The following is a 25,894-nucleotide window of genomic DNA, read 5'->3' as shown; positions in this document are numbered from 1 at the left end:
CTCTCCTTCCTTGCTGTCTCACTACACACTGCCTGTCTGTAAACCAACTCCCTTATCCTCAGCACTATCACTCCAGTTCACATCCCCCTGCCAAATTAGTTTAAACGCTCAAAACAACTCTAGCAAACCTACCCGCAAAGATATTGGTCACCCTCTGGTTCAGTCATACCTTCCTTTGAAGTGATCCAGAAGTCTGAACCCGACAGACCCCTCCCACCCCAGACAGTCTCTCTCACCGTCTCGGTAAAGTGTCTCCATTATCTCAGACCCCAGACAGTCTCTCTTGTGCGCTCTCCCACTGGGCAGGAAATGCTGGTCTGAAAGCACATCCCCCCAGGCTTGAGCTCAGCTTCTATCGCGTTGTTATTGAACAGTTTCCTCATCTCATAAGAAGGACTCTTGACCTCACAATCTACTTCGTGATGGAGTGGGTAAGGTCCGGGGAGGGGATGGGTGAGGTCCAAGGAGGGGAGGGGTGAGGTCCAAGGAGGGGAGGGGTGAGGTCCGGGGAGGGGATGGGTGAGATCCGGGGTGGGGTCTCACCCCAGAAGTGAGGTCTGGGGAGGGGAGGGGTGAGGTCTGGGGAGGGGAGGGGATGGGTGAGGTCCAAGGAGGGGAGGGGAGGTGTGAAGTGAGGTCCGGGGTGGGGCGAAGTCTGGGAAGGGCCGGGGAGGGGAGGGGATGGGTGAGGTCCAAGGAGGCGAAGGGAGGGGTGACGTCTGGGAGGGGAGGGGAGGGGTGGTGAGGTCCAGGGAGGGGAGGGGTGGGATGAGGTGAGGTCCGGGGTGGGGTGAGGTCCGGGGAGGAGAGGGGATGGGTGAGATCCGGGGTGGGGTGAGGTCCGGGGAGGGGAGGGAATGGGTGAGATCCGGGGTGGGGTGAGGTCCAAGGAAGGGAGGGGAGGGGAGGGGTGAGGTGAGGTCCGGGGAGGGGATGGGTGAGATCCGGGGTGGGGTGAGGTCTGGGGAGGGGAGGGGTGTCCGGGGAGGGGAGTGGATGGGTGAGATCCGGGGTGGGGTGAGGTCCGGGGAGGGGTGAAGTGAGGTCTGGGGAGGGGAGGGTTGAGGTCCAGGGAGGGGAGGGGATGGGTGAGGTCCAAGGAGGGGAGGGGAGGTGTGAAGTGAGGTCCGGGGTGGGGCGAAGTCTGGGAAGGGCCGGGGAGGGGAGGGGATGGGTGAGGTCCAAGGAGGCGAAGGGAGGGGTGACGTCTGGGAGGGGAGGGGTGGTGAGGTCCGGGGAGGGGAGGGGATGGGTGAGGTCCAAGGAGGGAAGGGGTGAAGTGAGGTCTGGGGTGGGGAGGGTTGAGGTCCAGGGAGGGGAGGGGATGGGTGAGGTCCAAGGAGGGGAGGGGTGGTGAGGTCTGGGGAGGGGAGGGGATGGGTGAGATCCGGGGTGGGGTGAGGTCCGGGGAGGGGAGGGAATGGGTGAGATCCGGGGTGGGGTGAGGTCCAGGGAGGGGAGGGGATGGGTGAGATCCGGGGTGGGCTGAAGTCCAGGGAGGGGAGGGGATGGGTGAGATCCGGGGTAGGGTGAGGTCCGGGGAGGGGAGGGGATGGGTGAGATCCGGGGTGGGGTGAGGTCCAAGGAAGGGAGGGGAGGGGAGGGGTGAGGTGAGGTCCGGGGAGGGGATGGGTGAGATCCGGGGTGGGGTGAGGTCCGGGGAGGGGTGAAGTGAGGTCTGGGGAGGGGAGGGTTGAGGTCCAGGGAGGGGAGGGGATGGGTGAGGTCCAAGGAGGGGAGGGGAGGTGTGAAGTGAGGTCCGGGGTGGGGCGAAGTCTGGGAAGGGCCGGGGAGGGGAGGGGATGGGTGAGGTCCAAGGAGGCGAAGGGAGGGGTGACGTCTGGGAGGGGAGGGGAGGGATGAGGTGAGGTCCGGGGTGGGGTGAGGTCTGGGGAGGGGAGGGGATGGGTGAGATCCGGGGTAGGGTGAGGTCCAGGGAGGGGAGGGGATGGGTGAGATCTGGGGTGGGGTGAGGTCCAAGGAAGGGAGGGGAGGGGTGAGGTGAGGTCCGGGGAGAGGATGGGTGAGGTCCAAGGAGGGGAGGGGTGAGGTCCGGGGAGGGGAGGGGATGGGTGAGGTCCAAGGAGGGGAGGGGTGAAGTGAGGTCTGGGGTGGGGAGGGTTGAGGTCCAGGGAGGGGAGGGGATGGGTGAGGTCCAGGGAGGGGAGGGGATGGGTGAGGTCCAAGGAAGGGAGGGGAGGGGTGGTGAGGTCTGGGGAGGGGAGGGGATGGGTGAGATCCGGGGTGGGGTGAGGTCCAAGGAAGGGAGGGGAGGGGTGAGGTGAGGTCCGGGGAGGGGATGGGTGAGATCCGGGGTGGGGTGAGGTCCGGGGAGGGGTGGTGAGGTCTGGGGAGGGGTGAGGTCCAGGGAGGGGAGGGGATGGGTGAGGTCCAAGGAGGGGAGGGGTGAAGTGAGGTCCGGGGTGGGGCGAATTCTGGGAAGGGCCGGGGAGGGGAGGGGATGGGTGAGGTCCAAGGAGGCGAAGGGAGGGGTGACGTCTGGGAGGGGAGGGGAGGGGTGGTGAGGTCCGGGGAGGGGATGGGTGGTGAGGTCCGGGGAGGGGAGGGGATGGGTGAGGTCCAAGGAGGCGAAGGGAGGGGTGACGTCTGGGAGGGGAGGGGAGGGGTGGTGAGGTCCGGGGAGGGGATGGGTGAGGTCCAAGGAGGGGAGGGGTGAGGTCCGGGGAGGGGTGAAGTGAGGTCTGGGGAGGGGAGGGTTGAGGTCCAGGGAGGGGAGGGGATGGGTGAGGTCCAAGGAGGGGAGGGGTGAGGTCCGGGGAGGGGAGGGGATGGGTGAGGTCCAAGGAGGCGAAGGGAGGGGTGACGTCTGGGAGGGGAGGGGAGGGGTGGTGAGGTCCGGGGAGGGGATGGGTGAGGTCCAAGGAGGGGAGGGGTGAGGTCCGGGGAGGGGATGGGTGAGATCCGGGGTGGGGTGAGGTCCGGGGAGGGGTGAAGTGAGGTCTGGGGAGGGGAGGGTTGAGGTCCAGGGAGGGGAGGGGATGGGTGAGGTCCAAGGAGGGGAGGGGAGGTGTGAAGTGAGGTCCGGGGTGGGGCGAAGTCTGGGAAGGGCCGGGGAGGGGAGGGGATGGGTGAGGTCCAAGGAGGCGAAGGGAGGGGTGACGTCTGGGAGCGGAGGGGATGGGTGAGGTCCAAGGAGGGGAGGGGAGGGGTGACGTCTGGGAGGGGAGGGGATGGGTGAGGTCCAAGGAGGGGAGGGGAGGGGGTGACGTCTGGGAGGGGAGGGGATGGGTGAGGTCCAAGGAGGGGAGGGGACGGGTGACGTCTGGGAGGGGAGGGGTGGGGTGAGGTTCGGGAAGGGTTGTGGAATCCACCCATGGGGAGGTTTTGGTCAAACCCTTCATTAACAGTGACCCCTTCTGGCCGGAGCACGGGGAGGTTTCTTACTCCTTCCACCTACCACCATCCTTGGAATGGTCTAGAAGGTTCTGATAGGGTTGGCAACCCTTGTTCCCGGTCAGAACAGCAGCCTCACTCTCTGTACTCACCCTGCTTGGGGCTTTACTTAGCCGCAGTTCCCTCAGCGGAATGGTTGTGTGTTCAGGGGGAGGGTACCCCGCACCCCTGTATGAAGAGAACACAGTTACTGAGTGTATGGAATAGCAGGCAGTGCCGGGAAAGGGTCAATAGGGACTGAGAGTCAGGAGTCACTCTGAGAAGCTAGTGCAGAAATTGCAGGGGCCCCAGCAGAGACATTTAAATCATCCCTAGTGATAGGTGAGGTACCAGAGGATTGGAGGAGAGCCAATGTTGTTCCATTGCTTAAGAAAGGCTCTAAAAGTAAATGAGGAAGTTATAGGCCGGTGAGCCTTACATCAGTTATGGGAAAGTTATTGGAAGGTATTCTATATGAGTATTTGGATGGATGTGGACAGATTAAGGATAGTCAGCATGGCTTCATGCATGGTAGGTTGCCTCCAACCAACCATATAGTTTTTCAAGGAAGTTACCAGGAAAGTGGATGAAGGTAAGGCATTTAATGCTGTCTACATGGACTTTAGCAAGACACTTGAGAAGGCTCCACATAGGAGGTTGGCCAAGAAGGTTCAGTCGCTCAGCATCCAGGATGAGGTAGTAAATTGGATTTGACATTGGCTTTGTGGGAGAAGCCAGGGAGGCATTGCAGATGGTTGCCTCTCTGCCTGTGCCTGATGAAGGGTCTCAGCCCAAAACGTCAACTGTTAACTCTTTACCATAGATGTTGCCTGGCCTGCTGAGTTTCTCCAGCATTTTGTCTGTATTGCTATGAGTACTTGATTTGGGATATAATGTTGAAATTGGTGAGGCCTAATATGGAGCATTGTATGAAGTTTTGGTTACCTCCCTACAGGAAAGACATAAACAAGGTTGAACGAGTGTAGAGAAAATTTACTAGGATGTTGCTGGGTCTGAAGTACCCGAGTTATAAGGATAGATTAAATAAGATAGGACTTTATTCCTCTGTCAAACCTCATCTTCAGTCTTCTATTTTACAAGCAATAAAATCCAAACTTATTCGATCAAGACTGAGGGGGAATTTGATAGAGGAAGACAAAATTATGAGGGGTATTGATAGGGTAAATGCAAGCAGGCTTTTTCCTCTGAGGTTGGGTGGGACTACAACGAGATGTCATGGGTAAAGGGTGAAAAGTGAAAAGTTTAAGGGAAGCATGAAGGGAAACATCTTCACAGAGGGTGGTGAGAGAGTGGAATGAGATGCCAGCCAAGTGGTAGAAAGGTAAAAGGGGAAGGAGTAGGGAGAGAGGATAGGGATGGGAAGGGAGGGGATGGGTTGGGGGAGGAAGGGAGGCGGGAACAGAGAAGAAAGAGGAAGAGGGAAGTGGAGGAGGAGATAGATGGAGGAGGGGGCAGGGGATGGGGGGAAGGGATACCTGCGTGTGAAAGGTGGGACAAAGCCGATCTGGCCACAGAATTGCTCCTGGTGTTTCCGATAGCAGAGGGCAGCCATTACCAGAGCTGGGACAAGCAGGAAGGTCAGGAGTAATCCCAACACCAGCAAACGGTAACCTGTGCGCAAAAGGGTCACGTCAGTCCTCAGCCTCACTGGGCCCCAAATCCATCCCCATCCTTAAAACTTACCTCAGCCCCACCCTCCATCAGCATCCACATCCCATCCCCGACCACACGCCATTCCCCCACCCATGCTTCTATCCTTCCCCCCAGGGCTGAAAGTGGAGATATGCTCGCTGGATCTGACACAAAACAACAGGCCACAGTCAGCATGGTTTCCTGGATCGGACACAATACCACAGGCCACAGTCAGCATGGTTTCCTGGATCAGACACAGTACAACAGGCCACAGTCAGCATGGTTTCCTGGATCGGACACAGTACAACTGGCCACAGTCAGCATGGTTTCCTGGATCGGACACAATACAACAGGCGACAGTCAGCATGGTTTCCTGGATCAGACACAATACAACAGGCCACAGTCAGCATGGTTTCCTGGATCGGACACAATACAACAGGCCACAGTCAGCATGGTTTCCTGGATCAGACACAGTACAACAGGCAACAGTCAGCATGGTTTCCTGGATCGGACACAATACAACAGGCCACAGTCAGCATGGTTTCCTGGATCGGACATAATACAACAGGCCACAGTCAGCATGGTTTCCTGGATCGGACACAATACAACAGGCCACAGTCAGCATGGTTTCCTGGATCGGACACAGTACAACAGGCAACAGTCAGCATGGTTTCCTGGATCGGACACAATACAACAGGCCACAGTCAGCATGGTTTCCTGGATCAGACACAGTACAACAGGCCACAGTCAGCATGGTTTCCTGGATCGGACACAATACAACAGGCCACAGTCAGCATGGTTTCCTGGATCGGACACAGTACAACAGGCCACAGTCAGCATGGTTTCCTGGATCGGACACAGTACAACAGGCCACAGTCAGCATGGTTTCCTGGATCGGACACAGTACAACAGGCCACAGTCAGCATGGTTTCCTGGATCGGACACAATACAACAGGCAACAGTCAGCATGGTTTCCTGGATCGGACACAGTACAACAGGCCACAGTCAGCATGGTTTCCTGGATCGGACACAGTATAACAGACCACAGTCAGCATGGTTTCCTGGATCGGACACAGTACAACAGGCCACAGTCAGCATGGTTTCCTGGATCGGACACAATACAACAGACCACAGTCAGCATGGTTTCCTGGATCGGACACAATACAACAGGCCACAGTCAGCATGGTTTCCTGGATCGGACACAATACAACAGGCCACAGTCAGCATGGTTTCCTGGATCGGACACAATACAACAGGCCACAGTCAGCATGGTTTCCTGGATCAGACACAATACAACAGACCACAGTCAGCATGGTTTCTTGGATCGGACACAGTACAACAGGCCACAGTCAGCATGGTTTCCTCCATCTGACACAGTACAACTGGCCACAGTCAGCATGGTTTCCTGGATCGGACACAATACAACAGACCACAGTCAGCATGGTTTCCTGGATCGGACACAATACAACAGACCACAGTCAGCATGGTTTCCTGGATCGGACACAATACAACAGACCACAGTCAGCATGGTTTCCTGGATCGGACACAGTACAACAGACCACAGTCAGCATGGTTTCCTGGATCAGACACAATACAACAGACCACAGTCAGCATGGTTTCTTGGATCGGACACAGTACAACAGGCCACGGTCAGCATGGTTTACTGGATCGGACACAGTACAACTGGCCACAGTCAGCATGGTTTCCTGGATCGGACACAATACAACAGACCACAGTCAGCATGGTTTCCTGGATCGGACACAATACAACAGGCCACAGTCAGCATGGTTTCCTGGATCGGACACAGTACAACAGGCCACAGTCAGCATGGTTTCCTGGATCGGACACAATACAACAGACCACAGTCAGCATGGTTTCCTGGATCGGACACAATACAACAGGCCACAGTCAGCATGGTTTCCTGGATCGGACACAATACAACAGGCCACAGTCAGCATGGTTTCCTGGATCGGACACAATACAACAGGCCACAGTCAGCATGGTTTCCTGGATCAGACACAATACAACAGACCACAGTCAGCATGGTTTCTTGGATCGGACACAGTACAACAGGCCACAGTCAGCATGGTTTACTGGATCGGACACAATACAACAGACCACAGTCAGCATGGTTTCTTGGATCGGACACAGTACAACAGGCCACAGTCAGCATGGTTTCCTGGATCGGACACAGTACAACAGGCCACAGTCAGCATGGTTTCCTGGATCGGACACAATACAACAGGCCACAGTCAGCATGGTTTCCTGGATCGGACACAGTACAACAGACCACAGTCAGCATGGTTTCCTGGATCGGACACAGTACAACAGGCCACAGTCAGCATGGTTTCCTGGATCGGACACAATACAACAGGCCACAGTCAGCATGGTTTCCTGGATCGGACACAATACAACAGGCCACAGTCAGCATGGTTTCCTCCATCGGACACAATACAACAGGCCACAGTCAGCATGGTTTCCTGGATCGGACACAATACAACAGGCCACAGTCAGCATGGTTTCCTGGATCGGACACAATACAACAGGCCACAGTCAGCATGGTTTCCTGGATCGGACACAATACAACAGGCCACAGTCAGCATGGTTTCCTCCATCGGACACAATACAACAGGCCACAGTCAGCATGGTTTCCTGGATCTGACACAATACAACAGGCCACAGTCAGCATGGTTTCCTGGATCGGACACAGTACAACAGGCCACAGTCAGCATGGTTTCCTGGATCTGACACAATACAACAGGCCACAGTCAGCATGGTTTCTTGGATCGGACACAATACAACAGTCCACAGTCAGCATGGTTTCCTGGATCGGACACAGTACAACAGGCCACAGTCAGCATAGTTTCCTGGATCGGACACAGTACAACAGGCCACAGTCAGCATGGTTTCCTCCATCTGACACAATACAACAGGCCACAGTCAGCATGGTTTCCTGGATCGGACACAGTACAACAGGCCACAGTCAGCATGGTTTCCTCCATCTGACACAATACAACAGGCCACAGTCAGCATGGTTCCCTGGATCGGACACAGTACGACAGGCGACAGTCAGCATGGTTTCCTGGATCGGACACAGTACAACAGGCCACAGTCAGCATGGTTTCCTGGATCGGACACAATACAACAGGCCACAGTCAGCATGGTTTCCTGGATCGGACACAATACTACAGGCCACAGTCAGCATGGTTTCCTCCATCTGACACAATACAACAGGCCACAGTCAGCATGGTTTCCTCCATCTGACACAATACAACAGGCCACAGTCAGCATGGTTTCCTGGATCGGACACAGTACAACAGGCGACAGTCAGCATGGTTTCCTCCATCGGACACAATACAACAGGCCACAGTCAGCATGGTTTCCTCCATATGACACAATGCAACAGGCCACAGTCAGCATGGTTTCCTCGATCTGACACAATACAACAGGCCACAGTCAGCATGGTTTCCTGGATCGGACACAATACAACAGGCCACAGTCAGCATGGTTTCCTGAATCGGACACAATACAACAGGCCACAGTCAGCATGGTTTCCTGGATCGGACACAATACAACAGGCCACAGTCAGCATGGTTTCCTGGATCGGACACAGTACAACAGGTCACAGTCAGCATGGTTTCCTGGATCGGACACAGTACAACAGGCCACAGTCAGCATGGTTTCCTCGATCGGACACAATACAACAGGCCACAGTCAGCATGGTTTCCTGGATCGGACACAGTACAACAAGTCACAGTCAGCATGGTTTCCTGGATCGGACCCAGTACAACAGGCCACAGTCAGCATGGTTTCCTCCATCTGACACAATACAACAGGCCACAGTCAGCATGGTTTCCTGGATCGGACACAGTACAACAGGCCACAGTCAGCATGGTTTCCTCCATCTGACACAATACAACAGGCCACAGTCAGCATGGTTTCCTGGATCAGACACAGTACAACAGGCCACAGTCAGCATGGTTTCCTGGATCGGACACAGTACAACTGGCCACAGTCAGCATGGTTTCCTGGATCGGACACAATACAACAGGCGACAGTCAGCATGGTTTCCTGGATCAGACACAATACAACAGGCCACAGTCAGCATGGTTTCCTGGATCGGACACAATACAACAGGCCACAGTCAGCATGGTTTATGGATCGGACACAATACAACAGTCCACAGTCAGCATGGTTTCCTGGATCGGACACAGTACAACAGGCCACAGTCAGCATAGTTTCCTGGATCGGACACAGTACAACAGGCCACAGTCAGCATGGTTTCCTGGATCGGACACAATACAACAGGCCACAGTCAGCATGGTTTCCTCCATCTGACACAATACAACATGCCACAGTCAGCATGGTTTCCTGGATCGGACACAGTACAACAGGCCACAGTCAGCATGGTTTCCTGGATCGGACACAGTACAACAGGCCACAGTCAGCATGGTTTCCTCCATCTGACACAATACAACAGGCCACAGTCAGCATGGTTTCCTGGATCGGACACAGTACAACAGGCGACAGTCAGCATGGTTTCCTGGATCGGACACAGTACAACAGGCCACAGTCAGCATGGTTTCCTGGATCGGACACAATACAACAGGCCACAGTCAGCATGGTTTCCTGGATCGGACACAATACAACAGGCCACAGTCAGCATGGTTTCCTGGATCGGACACAATACTACAGGCCACAGTCAGCATGGTTTCCTCCATCTGACACAATACAACAGGCCACAGTCAGCATGGTTTCCTGGATCGGACACAGTACAACAGGCGACAGTCAGCATGGTTTCCTCCATCGGACACAATACAACAGGCCACAGTCAGCATGGTTTCCTGGATCGGACACAGTATAACAGACCACAGTCAGCATGGTTTCCTGGATCGGACACAGTACAACAGGCCACAGTCAGCATGGTTTCCTGGATCGGACACAATACAACAGACCACAGTCAGCATGGTTTCCTGGATCGGACACAATACAACAGGCCACAGTCAGCATGGTTTCCTGGATCGGACACAATACAACAGGCCACAGTCAGCATGGTTTCCTGGATCGGACACAATACAACAGGCCACAGTCAGCATGGTTTCCTGGATCAGACACAATACAACAGACCACAGTCAGCATGGTTTCTTGGATCGGACACAGTACAACAGGCCACAGTCAGCATGGTTTACTGGATCGGACACAGTACAACTGGCCACAGTCAGCATGGTTTCCTGGATCGGACACAATACAACAGACCACAGTCAGCATGGTTTCCTGGATCGGACACAATACAACAGGCCACAGTCAGCATGGTTTCCTGGATCGGACACAATACAACAGACCACAGTCAGCATGGTTTCCTGGATCGGACACAGTACAACAGACCACAGTCAGCATGGTTTCCTGGATCAGACACAATACAACAGACCACAGTCAGCATGGTTTCTTGGATCGGACACAGTACAACAGGCCACAGTCAGCATGGTTTCCTCCATCTGACACAGTACAACTGGCCACAGTCAGCATGGTTTCCTGGATCGGACACAATACAACAGACCACAGTCAGCATGGTTTCCTGGATCGGACACAATACAACAGACCACAGTCAGCATGGTTTCCTGGATCGGACACAATACAACAGACCACAGTCAGCATGGTTTCCTGGATCGGACACAGTACAACAGACCACAGTCAGCATGGTTTCCTGGATCAGACACAATACAACAGACCACAGTCAGCATGGTTTCTTGGATCGGACACAGTACAACAGGCCACGGTCAGCATGGTTTACTGGATCGGACACAGTACAACTGGCCACAGTCAGCATGGTTTCCTGGATCGGACACAATACAACAGACCACAGTCAGCATGGTTTCCTGGATCGGACACAATACAACAGGCCACAGTCAGCATGGTTTCCTGGATCGGACACAGTACAACAGGCCACAGTCAGCATGGTTTCCTGGATCGGACACAATACAACAGACCACAGTCAGCATGGTTTCCTGGATCGGACACAATACAACAGGCCACAGTCAGCATGGTTTCCTGGATCGGACACAATACAACAGGCCACAGTCAGCATGGTTTCCTGGATCGGACACAATACAACAGGCCACAGTCAGCATGGTTTCCTGGATCAGACACAATACAACAGACCACAGTCAGCATGGTTTCTTGGATCGGACACAGTACAACAGGCCACAGTCAGCATGGTTTACTGGATCGGACACAATACAACAGACCACAGTCAGCATGGTTTCTTGGATCGGACACAGTACAACAGGCCACAGTCAGCATGGTTTCCTGGATCGGACACAGTACAACAGGCCACAGTCAGCATGGTTTCCTGGATCGGACACAATACAACAGGCCACAGTCAGCATGGTTTCCTGGATCGGACACAGTACAACAGACCACAGTCAGCATGGTTTCCTGGATCGGACACAGTACAACAGGCCACAGTCAGCATGGTTTCCTGGATCGGACACAATACAACAGGCCACAGTCAGCATGGTTTCCTGGATCGGACACAATACAACAGGCCACAGTCAGCATGGTTTCCTCCATCGGACACAATACAACAGGCCACAGTCAGCATGGTTTCCTGGATCGGACACAATACAACAGGCCACAGTCAGCATGGTTTCCTGGATCGGACACAATACAACAGGCCACAGTCAGCATGGTTTCCTGGATCGGACACAGTACAACAGGCCACAGTCAGCATGGTTTCCTCCATCGGACACAATACAACAGGCCACAGTCAGCATGGTTTCCTGGATCTGACACAATACAACAGGCCACAGTCAGCATGGTTTCCTGGATCGGACACAGTACAACAGGCCACAGTCAGCATGGTTTCCTGGATCTGACACAATACAACAGGCCACAGTCAGCATGGTTTCTTGGATCGGACACAATACAACAGTCCACAGTCAGCATGGTTTCCTGGATCGGACACAGTACAACAGGCCACAGTCAGCATAGTTTCCTGGATCGGACACAGTACAACAGGCCACAGTCAGCATGGTTTCCTCCATCTGACACAATACAACAGGCCACAGTCAGCATGGTTTCCTGGATCGGACACAGTACAACAGGCCACAGTCAGCATGGTTTCCTCCATCTGACACAATACAACAGGCCACAGTCAGCATGGTTCCCTGGATCGGACACAGTACGACAGGCGACAGTCAGCATGGTTTCCTGGATCGGACACAGTACAACAGGCCACAGTCAGCATGGTTTCCTGGATCGGACACAATACAACAGGCCACAGTCAGCATGGTTTCCTGGATCGGACACAATACTACAGGCCACAGTCAGCATGGTTTCCTCCATCTGACACAATACAACAGGCCACAGTCAGCATGGTTTCCTCCATCTGACACAATACAACAGGCCACAGTCAGCATGGTTTCCTGGATCGGACACAGTACAACAGGCGACAGTCAGCATGGTTTCCTCCATCGGACACAATACAACAGGCCACAGTCAGCATGGTTTCCTCCATATGACACAATGCAACAGGCCACAGTCAGCATGGTTTCCTCGATCTGACACAATACAACAGGCCACAGTCAGCATGGTTTCCTGGATCGGACACAATACAACAGGCCACAGTCAGCATGGTTTCCTGAATCGGACACAATACAACAGGCCACAGTCAGCATGGTTTCCTGGATCGGACACAATACAACAGGCCACAGTCAGCATGGTTTCCTGGATCGGACACAGTACAACAGGTCACAGTCAGCATGGTTTCCTGGATCGGACACAGTACAACAGGCCACAGTCAGCATGGTTTCCTCGATCGGACACAATACAACAGGCCACAGTCAGCATGGTTTCCTGGATCGGACACAGTACAACAAGTCACAGTCAGCATGGTTTCCTGGATCGGACACAGTACAACAGGCCACAGTCAGCATGGTTTCCTCCATCTGACACAATACAACAGGCCACAGTCAGCATGGTTTCCTGGATCGGACACAGTACAACAGGCCACAGTCAGCATGGTTTCCTCCATCTGACACAATACAACAGGCCACAGTCAGCATGGTTTCCTGGATCAGACACAGTACAACAGGCCACAGTCAGCATGGTTTCCTGGATCGGACACAGTACAACTGGCCACAGTCAGCATGGTTTCCTGGATCGGACACAATACAACAGGCGACAGTCAGCATGGTTTCCTGGATCAGACACAATACAACAGGCCACAGTCAGCATGGTTTCCTGGATCGGACACAATACAACAGGCCACAGTCAGCATGGTTTATGGATCGGACACAATACAACAGTCCACAGTCAGCATGGTTTCCTGGATCGGACACAGTACAACAGGCCACAGTCAGCATAGTTTCCTGGATCGGACACAGTACAACAGGCCACAGTCAGCATGGTTTCCTGGATCGGACACAATACAACAGGCCACAGTCAGCATGGTTTCCTCCATCTGACACAATACAACATGCCACAGTCAGCATGGTTTCCTGGATCGGACACAGTACAACAGGCCACAGTCAGCATGGTTTCCTGGATCGGACACAGTACAACAGGCCACAGTCAGCATGGTTTCCTCCATCTGACACAATACAACAGGCCACAGTCAGCATGGTTTCCTGGATCGGACACAGTACAACAGGCGACAGTCAGCATGGTTTCCTGGATCGGACACAGTACAACAGGCCACAGTCAGCATGGTTTCCTGGATCGGACACAATACAACAGGCCACAGTCAGCATGGTTTCCTGGATCGGACACAATACAACAGGCCACAGTCAGCATGGTTTCCTGGATCGGACACAATACTACAGGCCACAGTCAGCATGGTTTCCTCCATCTGACACAATACAACAGGCCACAGTCAGCATGGTTTCCTGGATCGGACACAGTACAACAGGCGACAGTCAGCATGGTTTCCTCCATCGGACACAATACAACAGGCCACAGTCAGCATGGTTTCCTGGATCGGACACAGTATAACAGACCACAGTCAGCATGGTTTCCTGGATCGGACACAGTACAACAGGCCACAGTCAGCATGGTTTCCTGGATCGGACACAATACAACAGACCACAGTCAGCATGGTTTCCTGGATCGGACACAATACAACAGGCCACAGTCAGCATGGTTTCCTGGATCGGACACAATACAACAGGCCACAGTCAGCATGGTTTCCTGGATCGGACACAATACAACAGGCCACAGTCAGCATGGTTTCCTGGATCAGACACAATACAACAGACCACAGTCAGCATGGTTTCTTGGATCGGACACAGTACAACAGGCCACAGTCAGCATGGTTTACTGGATCGGACACAGTACAACTGGCCACAGTCAGCATGGTTTCCTGGATCGGACACAATACAACAGACCACAGTCAGCATGGTTTCCTGGATCGGACACAATACAACAGGCCACAGTCAGCATGGTTTCCTGGATCGGACACAATACAACAGACCACAGTCAGCATGGTTTCCTGGATCGGACACAGTACAACAGACCACAGTCAGCATGGTTTCCTGGATCAGACACAATACAACAGACCACAGTCAGCATGGTTTCTTGGATCGGACACAGTACAACAGGCCACGGTCAGCATGGTTTACTGGATCGGACACAGTACAACTGGCCACAGTCAGCATGGTTTCCTGGATCGGACACAATACAACAGACCACAGTCAGCATGGTTTCCTGGATCGGACACAATACAACAGGCCACAGTCAGCATGGTTTCCTGGATCGGACACAGTACAACAGGCCACAGTCAGCATGGTTTCCTGGATCGGACACAATACAACAGACCACAGTCAGCATGGTTTCCTGGATCGGACACAATACAACAGGCCACAGTCAGCATGGTTTCCTGGATCGGACACAATACAACAGGCCACAGTCAGCATGGTTTCCTGGATCGGACACAATACAACAGGCCACAGTCAGCATGGTTTCCTGGATCAGACACAATACAACAGACCACAGTCAGCATGGTTTCTTGGATCGGACACAGTACAACAGGCCACAGTCAGCATGGTTTACTGGATCGGACACAATACAACAGACCACAGTCAGCATGGTTTCTTGGATCGGACACAGTACAACAGGCCACAGTCAGCATGGTTTCCTGGATCGGACACAGTACAACAGGCCACAGTCAGCATGGTTTCCTGGATCGGACACAATACAACAGGCCACAGTCAGCATGGTTTCCTGGATCGGACACAGTACAACAGACCACAGTCAGCATGGTTTCCTGGATCGGACACAATACAACAGGCCACAGTCAGCATGGTTTCCTGGATCGGACACAATACAACAGGCCACAGTCAGCATGGTTTCCTGGATCGGACACAATACAACAGGCCACAGTCAGCATGGTTTCCTCCATCGGACACAATACAACAGGCCACAGTCAGCATGGTTTCCTGGATCGGACACAATACAACAGGCCACAGTCAGCATGGTTTCCTGGATCGGACACAATACAACAGGCCACAGTCAGCATGGTTTCCTGGATCGGACACAATACAACAGGCCACAGTCAGCATGGTTTCCTCCATCGGACACAATACAACAGGCCACAGTCAGCATGGTTTCCTGGATCTGACACAATACAACAGGCCACAGTCAGCATGGTTTCCTGGATCGGACACAGTACAACAGGCCACAGTCAGCATGGTTTCCTGGATCTGACACAATACAACAGGCCACAGTCAGCATGGTTTCTTGGATCGGACACAATACAACAGTCCACAGTCAGCATGGTTTCCTGGATCGGACACAGTACAACAGGCCACAGTCAGCATAGTTTCCTGGATCGGACACAGTACAACAGGCCACAGTCAGCATGGTTTCCTCCATCTGACACAATACAACAGGCCACAGTCAGCATGGTTTCCTGGATCGGACACAGTACAACAGGCCACAGTCAGCATGGTTTCCTCCATCTGACACAATACAACAGGCCACAGTCAGCATGGTTCCCTGGATCGGACACAGTACGACAGGCGACAGTCAGCATGGTTTCCTGGATCGGACACAGTACAACAGGCCACAGTCAGCATGGTTTCCTGGATCGGACACAATACAACAGGCCACAGTCAGCATGGTTTCCTGGATCGGACACAATACTACAGGCCACAGTCAGCATGGTTTCCTCCATCTGACACAATACAACAGGCCACAGTCAGCATGGTTTCCTCCATCTGACACAATACAACAGGCCACAGTCAGCATGGTTTCCTGGATCGGACACAATACAACAGGCCACAGTCAGCATGGTTTCCTCCATCTGACACAATACAACAGGCCACAGTCAGCATGGTTTCCTCCATCTGACACAATACAACAGGCCACAGTCAGCATGGTTTCCTGGATCGGACACAGTACAACAGGCGACAGTCAGCATGGTTTCCTCCATCGGACACAATACAACAGGCCACAGTCAGCATGGTTTCCTCCATATGACACAATGCAACAGGCCACAGTCAGCATGGTTTCCTCGATCTGACACAATACAACAGGCCACAGTCAGCATGGTTTCCTGGATCGGACACAATACAACAGGCCACAGTCAGCATGGTTTCCTGAATCGGACACAATACAACAGGCCACAGTCAGCATGGTTTCCTGGATCGGACACAATACAACAGGCCACAGTCAGCATGGTTTCCTGGATCGGACACAGTACAACAGGTCACAGTCAGCATGGTTTCCTGGATCGGACACAGTACAACAGGCCACAGTCAGCATGGTTTCCTCGATCGGACACAATACAACAGGCCACAGTCAGCATGGTTTCCTGGATCGGACACAGTACAACAAGTCACAGTCAGCATGGTTTCCTGGATCGGACACAGTACAACAGGCCACAGTCAGCATGGTTTCCTCCATCTGACACAATACAACAGGCCACAGTCAGCATGGTTTCCTGGATCGGACACAGTACAACAGGCCACAGTCAGCATGGTTTCCTCCATCTGACACAATACAACAGGCCACAGTCAGCATGGTTTCCTGGATCAGACACAGTACAACAGGCCACAGTCAGCATGGTTTCCTGGATCGGACACAGTACAACTGGCCACAGTCAGCATGGTTTCCTGGATCGGACACAATACAACAGGCCACAGTCAGCATGGTTTCCTGGATCGGACACAATACAACAGGCCACAGTCAGCATGGTTTCCTGGATCGGACACAATACAACAGGCCACAGTCAGCATGGTTTATGGATCGGACACAATACAACAGTCCACAGTCAGCATGGTTTCCTGGATCGGACACAGTACAACAGGCCACGTCAGCATAGTTTCCTGGATCGGACACAGTACAACAGGCCACAGTCAGCATGGTTTCCTGGATCGGACACAATACAACAGGCCACAGTCAGCATGGTTTCCTCCATCTGACACAATACAACATGCCACAGTCAGCATGGTTTCCTGGATCGGACACAGTACAACAGGCCACAGTCAGCATGGTTTCCTGGATCGGACACAGTACAACAGGCCACAGTCAGCATGGTTTCCTCCATCTGACACAATACAACAGGCCACAGTCAGCATGGTTTCCTGGATCGGACACAGTACAACAGGCCACAGTCAGCATGGTTTCCTGGATCGGACACAATACTACAGGCCACAGTCAGCATGGTTTCCTCCATCTGACACAATACAACAGGCCACAGTCAGCATGGTTTCCTGGATCGGACACAGTACAACAGGCCACAGTCAGCATGGTTTCCTGGATCGGACACAATACAACAGGCCACAGTCAGCATGGTTTCCTCCATCTGACACAATACAACAGGCCACAGTCAGCATGGTTTCCTGGATCGGACACAGTACAACAGGCGACAGTCAGCATGGTTTCCTCCATCGGACACAATACAACAGGCCACAGTCAGCATGGTTTCCTCCATATGACACAATGCAACAGGCCACAGTCAGCATGGTTTCCTCGATCTGACACAATACAACAGGCCACAGTCAGCATGGTTTCCTGGATCGGACACAATACAACAGGCCACAGTCAGCATGGTTTCCTGGATCGGACACAATACAACAGGCCACAGTCAGCATGGTTTCCTGGATCGGACACAATACAACAGGCCACAGTCAGCATGGTTTCCTGGATCGGACACAGTACAACAGGTCACAGTCAGCATGGTTTCCTGGATCGGACACAGTACAACAGGCCACAGTCAGCATGGTTTCCTCGATCGGACACAATACAACAGGCCACAGTCAGCATGGTTTCCTGGATCGGACACAGTACAACAAGTCACAGTCAGCATGGTTTCCTGGATCGGACACAGTACAACAGGCCACAGTCAGCATGGTTTCCTCCATCTGACACAATACAACAGGCCACAGTCAGCATGGTTTCCTGGATCGGACACAGTACAACAGGCGACAGTCAGCATGGTTTCCTGGATCGGACACAGTACAACAGGCCACAGTCAGCATGGTTTCCTGGATCGGACACAATACAACAGGCCACAGTCAGCATGGTTTCCTGGATCGGACACAATACAACAGGCCACAGTCAGCATGGTTTCTTCGATCGGACACAATACAACAGGCCACAGTCAGCATGGTTTCCTGGATCGGACACAATACAACAGGCCACAGTCAGCATGGTTTCCTGGATCGGACACAATACAACAGGCCACAGTCAGCATGGTTTCCTGGATCGGACACAATACAACAGGCCACAGTCAGCATGGTTTCCTGGATCGGACACAATACTACAGGCCACAGTCAGCATGGTTTCCTCCATCTGACACAATACAACAGGCCACAGTCAGCATGGTTTCCTGGATCGGACACAGTACAACAGGCCACAGTCAGCATGGTTTCCTGGATCGGACACAATACAACAGGCCACAGTCAGCATGGTTTCCTGGATCGGACACAGTACAACAGGCCACAGTCAGCATGGTTTCCTCCATCTGACACAATACAACAGGCCACAGTCAGCATGGTTTCCTGGATCGGACACAGTACAACAGGCGACAGTCAGCATGGTTTCCTCCATCGGACACAATACAACAGGCCACAGTCAGCATGGTTTCCTCCATATGACACAATGCAACAGGCCACAGTCAGCATGGTTTCCTCGATCTGACACAATACAACAGGCCACAGTCAGCATGGTTTCCTGGATCGGACACAATACAACAGGCCACAGTCAGCATGGTTTCCTGGATCGGACACAATACAACAGGCCACAGTCAGCATGGTTTCCTGGATCGGACACAATACAACAGGCCACAGTCAGCATGGTTTCCTGGATCGGACACAGTACAACAGGTCACAGTCAGCATGGTTTCCTGGATCGGACACAGTACAACAGGCCACAGTCAGCATGGTTTCCTCGATCGGACACAGTACAACAGGTCACAGTCAGCATGGTTTCCTGGATCGGACACAGTACAACAGGCCACAGTCAGCATGGTTTCCTCCATCTGACACAATACAACAGGCCACAGTCAGCATTGTTTCCTGGATCGGACACAGTACAACAGGCCACAGTCAGCATGGTTTCCTGGATCGGACACAATACAACAGGCCACAGTCAGCATGGTTTCCTGGATCGGACACAGTACAACAGGCCACAGTCAGCATGGTTTCCTGGATCGGACACAATACAACAGGCCACAATCAGCATGGTTTCCTGGATCGGACACAATACAACAGGCCACAGTCAGCATGGTTTCCTGGATCGGACACAATACAACGGGCCACAGTCAGCATGGTTTCCTGGATTGGACACAATACAACAGGCCACAGTCAGCATGGTTTCCTGGATCGGACACAATACAACAGGCCACAGTCAGCATGGTTTCCTGGATCGGACACAATACAACGGGCCACAGTCAGCATGGTTTCCTGGATCGGACACAATACAACAGGCCACAGTCAGCATGGTTTCCTGGATCGGACACAATACAACAGGCCACAGTCAGCATGGTTTCCTGGATCGGACACAATACAACAGGCCACAGTCAGCATGGTTTCCTGGATCGGACACAGTACAACAGGTCACAGTCAGCATGGTTTCCTGGATCGGACACAATACAACAGGCCACAGTCAGCATAGTTTGCTGGATCTGACACAACAGGTCGTAGACAACATGGTTTCTTCAAGGGAAAATCTTACCTGACAAATCTGTTGGAAGTCCAAGGAAAGGACAAGCAGGATAGATAAAAGAGAGTCAGAAGATGTAATTTATTTGGATTTTCAGGCCTTTAACAAGGTGACATACACATGATGCTGTTTTACAATTTAAGTGCCTATGGTATTACAGGAAAGATACTGGCATGGATAGAAGAATTCTCACAGCCCCAATGCCCCTGTGATTTCATTGTCTGAAGCCGACGAGAGAGAATCCTTCAGAAGGGTGAACCCACGGAAAGCCTCCAGCCCAGACAGTGTACCTGGCTGAGTACTAAAGGACTGTGCTGATCAACTTGCTGGAGTGTTCACAGAGATCTTTAATCTCTTTCTTCAGCAGTGTGTGGTACTCAATTGCTTCAAGCAGGCTTCAATTATATCAGTGCCTAAAAAGAATATGGTAGCTTGCCTCAATGACTATTGTCCAGTAGCACTTACAGTACATCCAATGTGACAAAGTGTTTTGAGAGGCTGGTGGTGAAGCACATCAACTTATGCCTCAGAAGTGACTTGGATCTGCTCCAATTTTCTAACTGGGGCCAAGGTCCTCAGGAGATGCTACTTCACTCAACCCTGGAACATCTGGACCGTGAAGATACAGACATCAGGATGCTCTTCATTGACTGCAGCTCAGCTTTCAATACAATGGTGATGCAGGTGGATGCTTCCCTGGTGTCATGGATTATTGATTACCTGACTGGCAGACCACAGTACGTGCGCTTGTAACACTGTGTGTCAGGCTGAGTGGTCAGCAGCACTGGGGCTCCACAGGGGACTGTCCTGTCTCCCTTTCTCTTCACCATCTACACCTCGGACTTCAACTACAACAGAGTCTTCCCATCTTCAAAAGTTTTCTGATGACTCTGCCATAGTTGGATGCATCAGCAAGGGAGATGAGGCTGAGTACAGGGCTACGATGGGAAACTTTGTCACATGGTGCGAGCAGAATCATCTGCAGCTTAATGTGAAAAAGACTAAGGAGCTGGTGGTGGACCTGAGGAGGGTTAAGGCACCGGTGACCCCTGTTTCCATCCAAGGGGTCAGTGTGGACATGGTGGAGGATTACAAATATCTGGGGATACAAATGAACAATAAACTGGACTGGTCAAAGAACACTGAGGCTGTCTACAAGAAGGGTCAGAACAGTCTCTATTTCCTGAGGAGACTGAGGTTCTTTAACATCTGCTGGACGATGTTGAGGATGTTCTACGAGGCTGTGGTGGCCAGTGCTATCATGTTTGCTGTTGCGTGCTGGGGCAGCAGGCTGAGGGTAGCAGACACCAACAGAATCGACAAACTCATTCGTAAGGCCAGTGATGTTGTGGGGGTGGAACTGGACTCTCTGGTGGTGGTGTCTGAAAAGAGGATGCTGTCCAAGTTGCATGCCATCTTGGACAATGACTCCCATCCACTCCATAATGTACTGGTTAGGCACAGGAGTACATTCAGCCAGAGACTCATTCCACCAAGATGTAACACTGAGCATCATAGGAAGTCATTCCTATCTGTGGCCATCAAACTTTACAACTCCTTCCTTGGAGTATCAGACACCCTGAGCCAATAGGCTGGTCCTGGACTTATTTTTCCACTTGGCATGATTAACTTATTATTATTTTATTTATGGTTTTTATATTGCTATATTTCTTCACTATTCTTGGTGGTGCAGCTGTAACGAAATCTAATTTCCCTCGGGATCAATAAAGTATGTCTGTCTGTCTGTCAATCATCCCCTCAAAAACTAATCAATAAGCTCCAAAACCATAGCCTGAATTCTTCCTTGTGTAACTGCAACCTCAATTTCCTGACTTGCAGACTCCAATCAAGTTGTATTGGCAACATCTCCTCCACAATTCCCATCAGCACAGATGCACATAAGGCTGTGTGCTTAGCCCCCTGCTCCGCTTGCTTTACACATGACCGGGAGGCTTGGCAAAGCTCTAATGCCAGTTTTAATTTTGCTGATGACACTAACGTTGTAGGCCAAATTAAAGGTGGTGATGAATCAGCATATAGGAGGGAGATTGAAAATCTGCCTGAGTGGTGCCATAACAACCACCTCTCACTCAATGTCAGCAAGACCATGTTGCTGATTGTTGAGTTCAGGAGAAGGAAACCAGAGGTCCATGAGCCAGTCCTCATTGGTGTATCAGAGGTGGAACAGGTTGGCAACTTTAAATTCCTTGGTGTTATCATCTCGGAGAATCTGTCCTGGACACAGCACGTAAGTACAATTATGAAGAAAATATGGCAGTGCCTCTACTTACTTAGAAGTTTACAAAGATTTGGCTTGTCATCTGTATCTTTACCAAACTTCTATAGATGTGTAGAGGAGAGTATATTGACTGGTTGCATCACGACCTGCTATAGAAACAGCAATGGCCTAGAATGGAAAATTCTACAAAAATGAGTGGATAGGTCCCAGTCCATCGGGGTAAAGCCCACCCCTCCATTGAGCACATCTGCACTGAGCACTGTCCCAGGAAAGGAGCATCCATCTACAAAGACACCCAGCACCCAGGGCATGCTCTCTTCTCACTGCTGCAGGAAGATCTCATCCTTAATAACAGATTCTTAGAGTGGACTTGCAATCTTCTAGTCCTTAGGGAGCATGCCAGAATCAAGTGATTCTTGAAAGATCATGACCAACGCATCCATTATCTCTTCAGCAACCTCTCTCAGGACTCTTGTAGGTAGTCTATCTGGTCCAGATGACTTATCCACCTTAAAACTGTTCAGTTTTCAGTGTTCTTTTGCAATAGCAATGGCACTCAGTCCCTGAATCACATGGACCTCTGGCACATTGCTAGTGCCTTCCACAGTGAAGACTGATGCAAAATACTCATTAGGTTCATCTGACGTTTCTTTGTCCCCCATGATTATGTCACCAGCATTATTTTCCAGTGGTCCAATATCAATAGTCACTTCCCTTTTATTCCTTATATAACTGAAAAAGCTTTTAGCAATCCTGCTTTATATTAATAGAATAGTACAGCACATTACAGGCCCTTCAGCCCACAATGTTGTGCTGACCCTCAAACCCTGCCTCACATATAACCCCCCACCTTAAATTCCTCCATATACTTGTCTAGTAGTCTCTTAAACTTCACTAGTGTATCTGCCTCCACCACTGACTCAGGCAGTACATTCCACGCACCAACCACTCTCTGAGTGAAAAACCTTCCTCTAATATCCCCCTTGGACTTCCCTCCCCTTACCTTAAAGCCATGTACTCTTGTACTGAGCAGTGGTGCCCTGGGGAAGAGGCACTGGCTGTCCACTCTGTCTATTCCTCTTAATATCTTGTACACCTCTATCATGTCTCCTCTCATCCTCCTTCTCTCCAAAGAGTAAAGCCCTAGCTCCCTTAATCTCTGATCATAATCCATACTCTCTAAACCAGGCAGCATCCTGGTAAATCTTCTCTGTACCCTTTCCAATGCTTCCACATCCTTCCTATACTGAGGCGACCAGAACTGGACACAGTACTCCAAGTGTGGCCTAACTAGAGTTTTATAGAGCTGCATCATTACATCGCATCTCTTAAACTCTATCCCTCGACTTATGAAAGCTAACACCCCATAAGCTTTCTTAACTACCCTATCTACCTGTGAGGCAACTTTCAGGGATCTGTGGACATGTACCCCCGGATCCCTCTGCTCCTCCACACTACCAAGTATCCTGCCATTTACTTTGTACTCTGCCTTGGAGTTTGTCCTTCCAAAGTGTACCACCTCACATTTCTCCGGGTTGAACTCCATCTGCCACTGCTCAGCCCACTTCTGCATCCTATCAACATCTCTCTGCAATCTTCGACAATCCTCTACACTATCTACAACACCACAAACCTTTGTGTCGTCTGCAAACTTGCCAACCCACCCTTCTACCCCCACATCCAGGTTGTTAATAAAATGATGGCTAGTTTGCCCTCATATTTCACCTTTTCCCTTCTTATAGCTTTTTTTTACATAGAACATAGAAATTTACTGCACAATACAGGCCCTTCGTCCCACAATGTTGTGCCAACCATGTAAACTATTCTAGAAACTGTCTAGAATTTCCCTAGTACATAGACCTCTACTTTTCTCATCTCCATGTACCTATCTAAGAGGCTCTTAAATGACCCTATTGTATCCGCTTCCCACTCACTTTTGCTACCTTATATGCCCTTTCCTTGGGTTTTATACAGTCCTGAACTTCCCTTAGAATACGTACACAACACTGGAAGAACTCAGCAGGCCAGGCAGCATCTGTGAGAAAAGAGTAGCCAACGTTTCGGGCCGAGACCCTTCATCAGGAAGGATTCTTCCAGCGTTGTGTACGTATTCTTTGATCCACAGCATCTGCAGTTGTATTTTTGTGTCCTTAACTTCCCTTGTCAGCTATGGTTGCCTACCCCTGCCATTTGAGAAAATCTTCTGTGGGACATATCTGTGTGGTCATGGATGGATAGGAGTCAGGGAGTATAATTTCTTTACTGTTACTTGTGGCCCATCTGTTGGGGGGGAAGGGAGCAGGGTGTCTTTGGGGTTCTAATGATTTTGCTGTCATTCATTCTTCTGTTTTTGTAGATGTGTGTAAAGAACAAGGATTTCAGGATGTACATTGCATACATTTCTGATATTAAATGCAACTACTGAACTTCACTCGCCCCATCACTGAACTGTTCCAACAACCTGTGGACTCACTTTCAAGGACTCTTCATCTCATAAGTTGAATGACTTCAGACCTGTTGCCTTGACGTCGCACGTGATGAAGACCATGGAGCGGCTGATAATACAGAATCTGAGGCCACAAACCAGGCACGCCCGGGATCCTCTTCAGTTTGCGTATAAGGAGAAGGTGGGAGTGGAGGATGCTATCACGTATTTGCTGCACAAATCCCTCTCTCACCTGGATGGGGTCAGTGGTGCTGTGAGGATTACATTCCTGGACTTCTCTAGTGCCTTTAACACCATCCAGCCCAGGATCTTAAGGCACAAACTAACGGAGATGGGAGTAGACTCTCACATGGTGGATTGGATAGTGGACTACTTGACAGATAGACCTCAGTATGTGCAGTTGGGAGGCTGTAGGTCTGACACGGTGGTCAGCAGCACAGGAGCGCCGCAGGGGACCGTGCTCTCTCCGGTCCTGTTCACCCTGTACACATCAGACTTCCAATATAACTCGGAGTCCTGCCATGTGCAGAAGTTCGCTGATGACACGGCCATAGTGGGGTGTGTCAGGAATGGACAGGAGGAAGAGTATAGGAAACTGATACAGGACTTTGTGATATGGTGCAACTCAAACTACCTGCGTCTCAATATCACCAAGACCAAGGAGATGGTGGTGGACTTTAGGAGATCTAGGCCTCATATGGAGCCAGTGATCATTAATGGAGAATGTGTGGAGCAGGTTAAGACCTACAAGTATCTGGGAGTACAGTTAGACGAGAAGCTAGACTGGACTGCCAACACAGATGCCTTGTGCAGGAAGGCACAGAGTCGACTGTACTTCCTTAGAAGGTTGGCGTCATTCAATGTTTGTAGTGAGATGCTGAAGATGTTCTATAGGTCAGTTGTGGAGAGCGCCCTCTTCTTTGTGGTGGCGTGTTGGGGAGGCAGCATTAAGAAGAGGGACGCCTCACGTCTTAATAAGCTGGTAAGGAAGGCGGGCTCTG

At 51.6% G+C, this 25,894-nt stretch overlaps 1 protein-coding gene across 7 annotated transcripts in view; it reads right to left on the bottom strand.

The window, feature by feature from the left end:
- Positions 1 to 25,894, bottom strand: part of LOC140726056 (disintegrin and metalloproteinase domain-containing protein 19-like) — a 156,330-nt gene that overhangs the window by 24,369 nt on the left and 106,067 nt on the right. For 5 of the 7 annotated variants that reach the window (XM_073041955.1, XM_073041960.1, XM_073041957.1 and 2 more), the window contains 2 exons: positions 4,890 to 5,025; positions 3,507 to 3,582 (listed from right to left, as the gene is read on the bottom strand). In XM_073041955.1, the coding sequence (XP_072898056.1) occupies positions 3,507 to 3,582; positions 4,890 to 5,025 (212 nt within the window). The remainder of the gene's footprint in view (positions 1 to 3,506; positions 3,583 to 4,889; positions 5,026 to 25,894) is intronic. The other 2 variants (XM_073041962.1, XM_073041961.1) reach the window with 1 other exon arrangement.

The sequence above is a fragment of the Hemitrygon akajei genome, chromosome 4 (assembly GCF_048418815.1).
Source record: "Hemitrygon akajei chromosome 4, sHemAka1.3, whole genome shotgun sequence".
Lineage (NCBI taxonomy): Eukaryota > Metazoa > Chordata > Chondrichthyes > Myliobatiformes > Dasyatidae > Hemitrygon > Hemitrygon akajei.
This window is presented reverse-complemented; position numbering and strand designations above follow the sequence as displayed.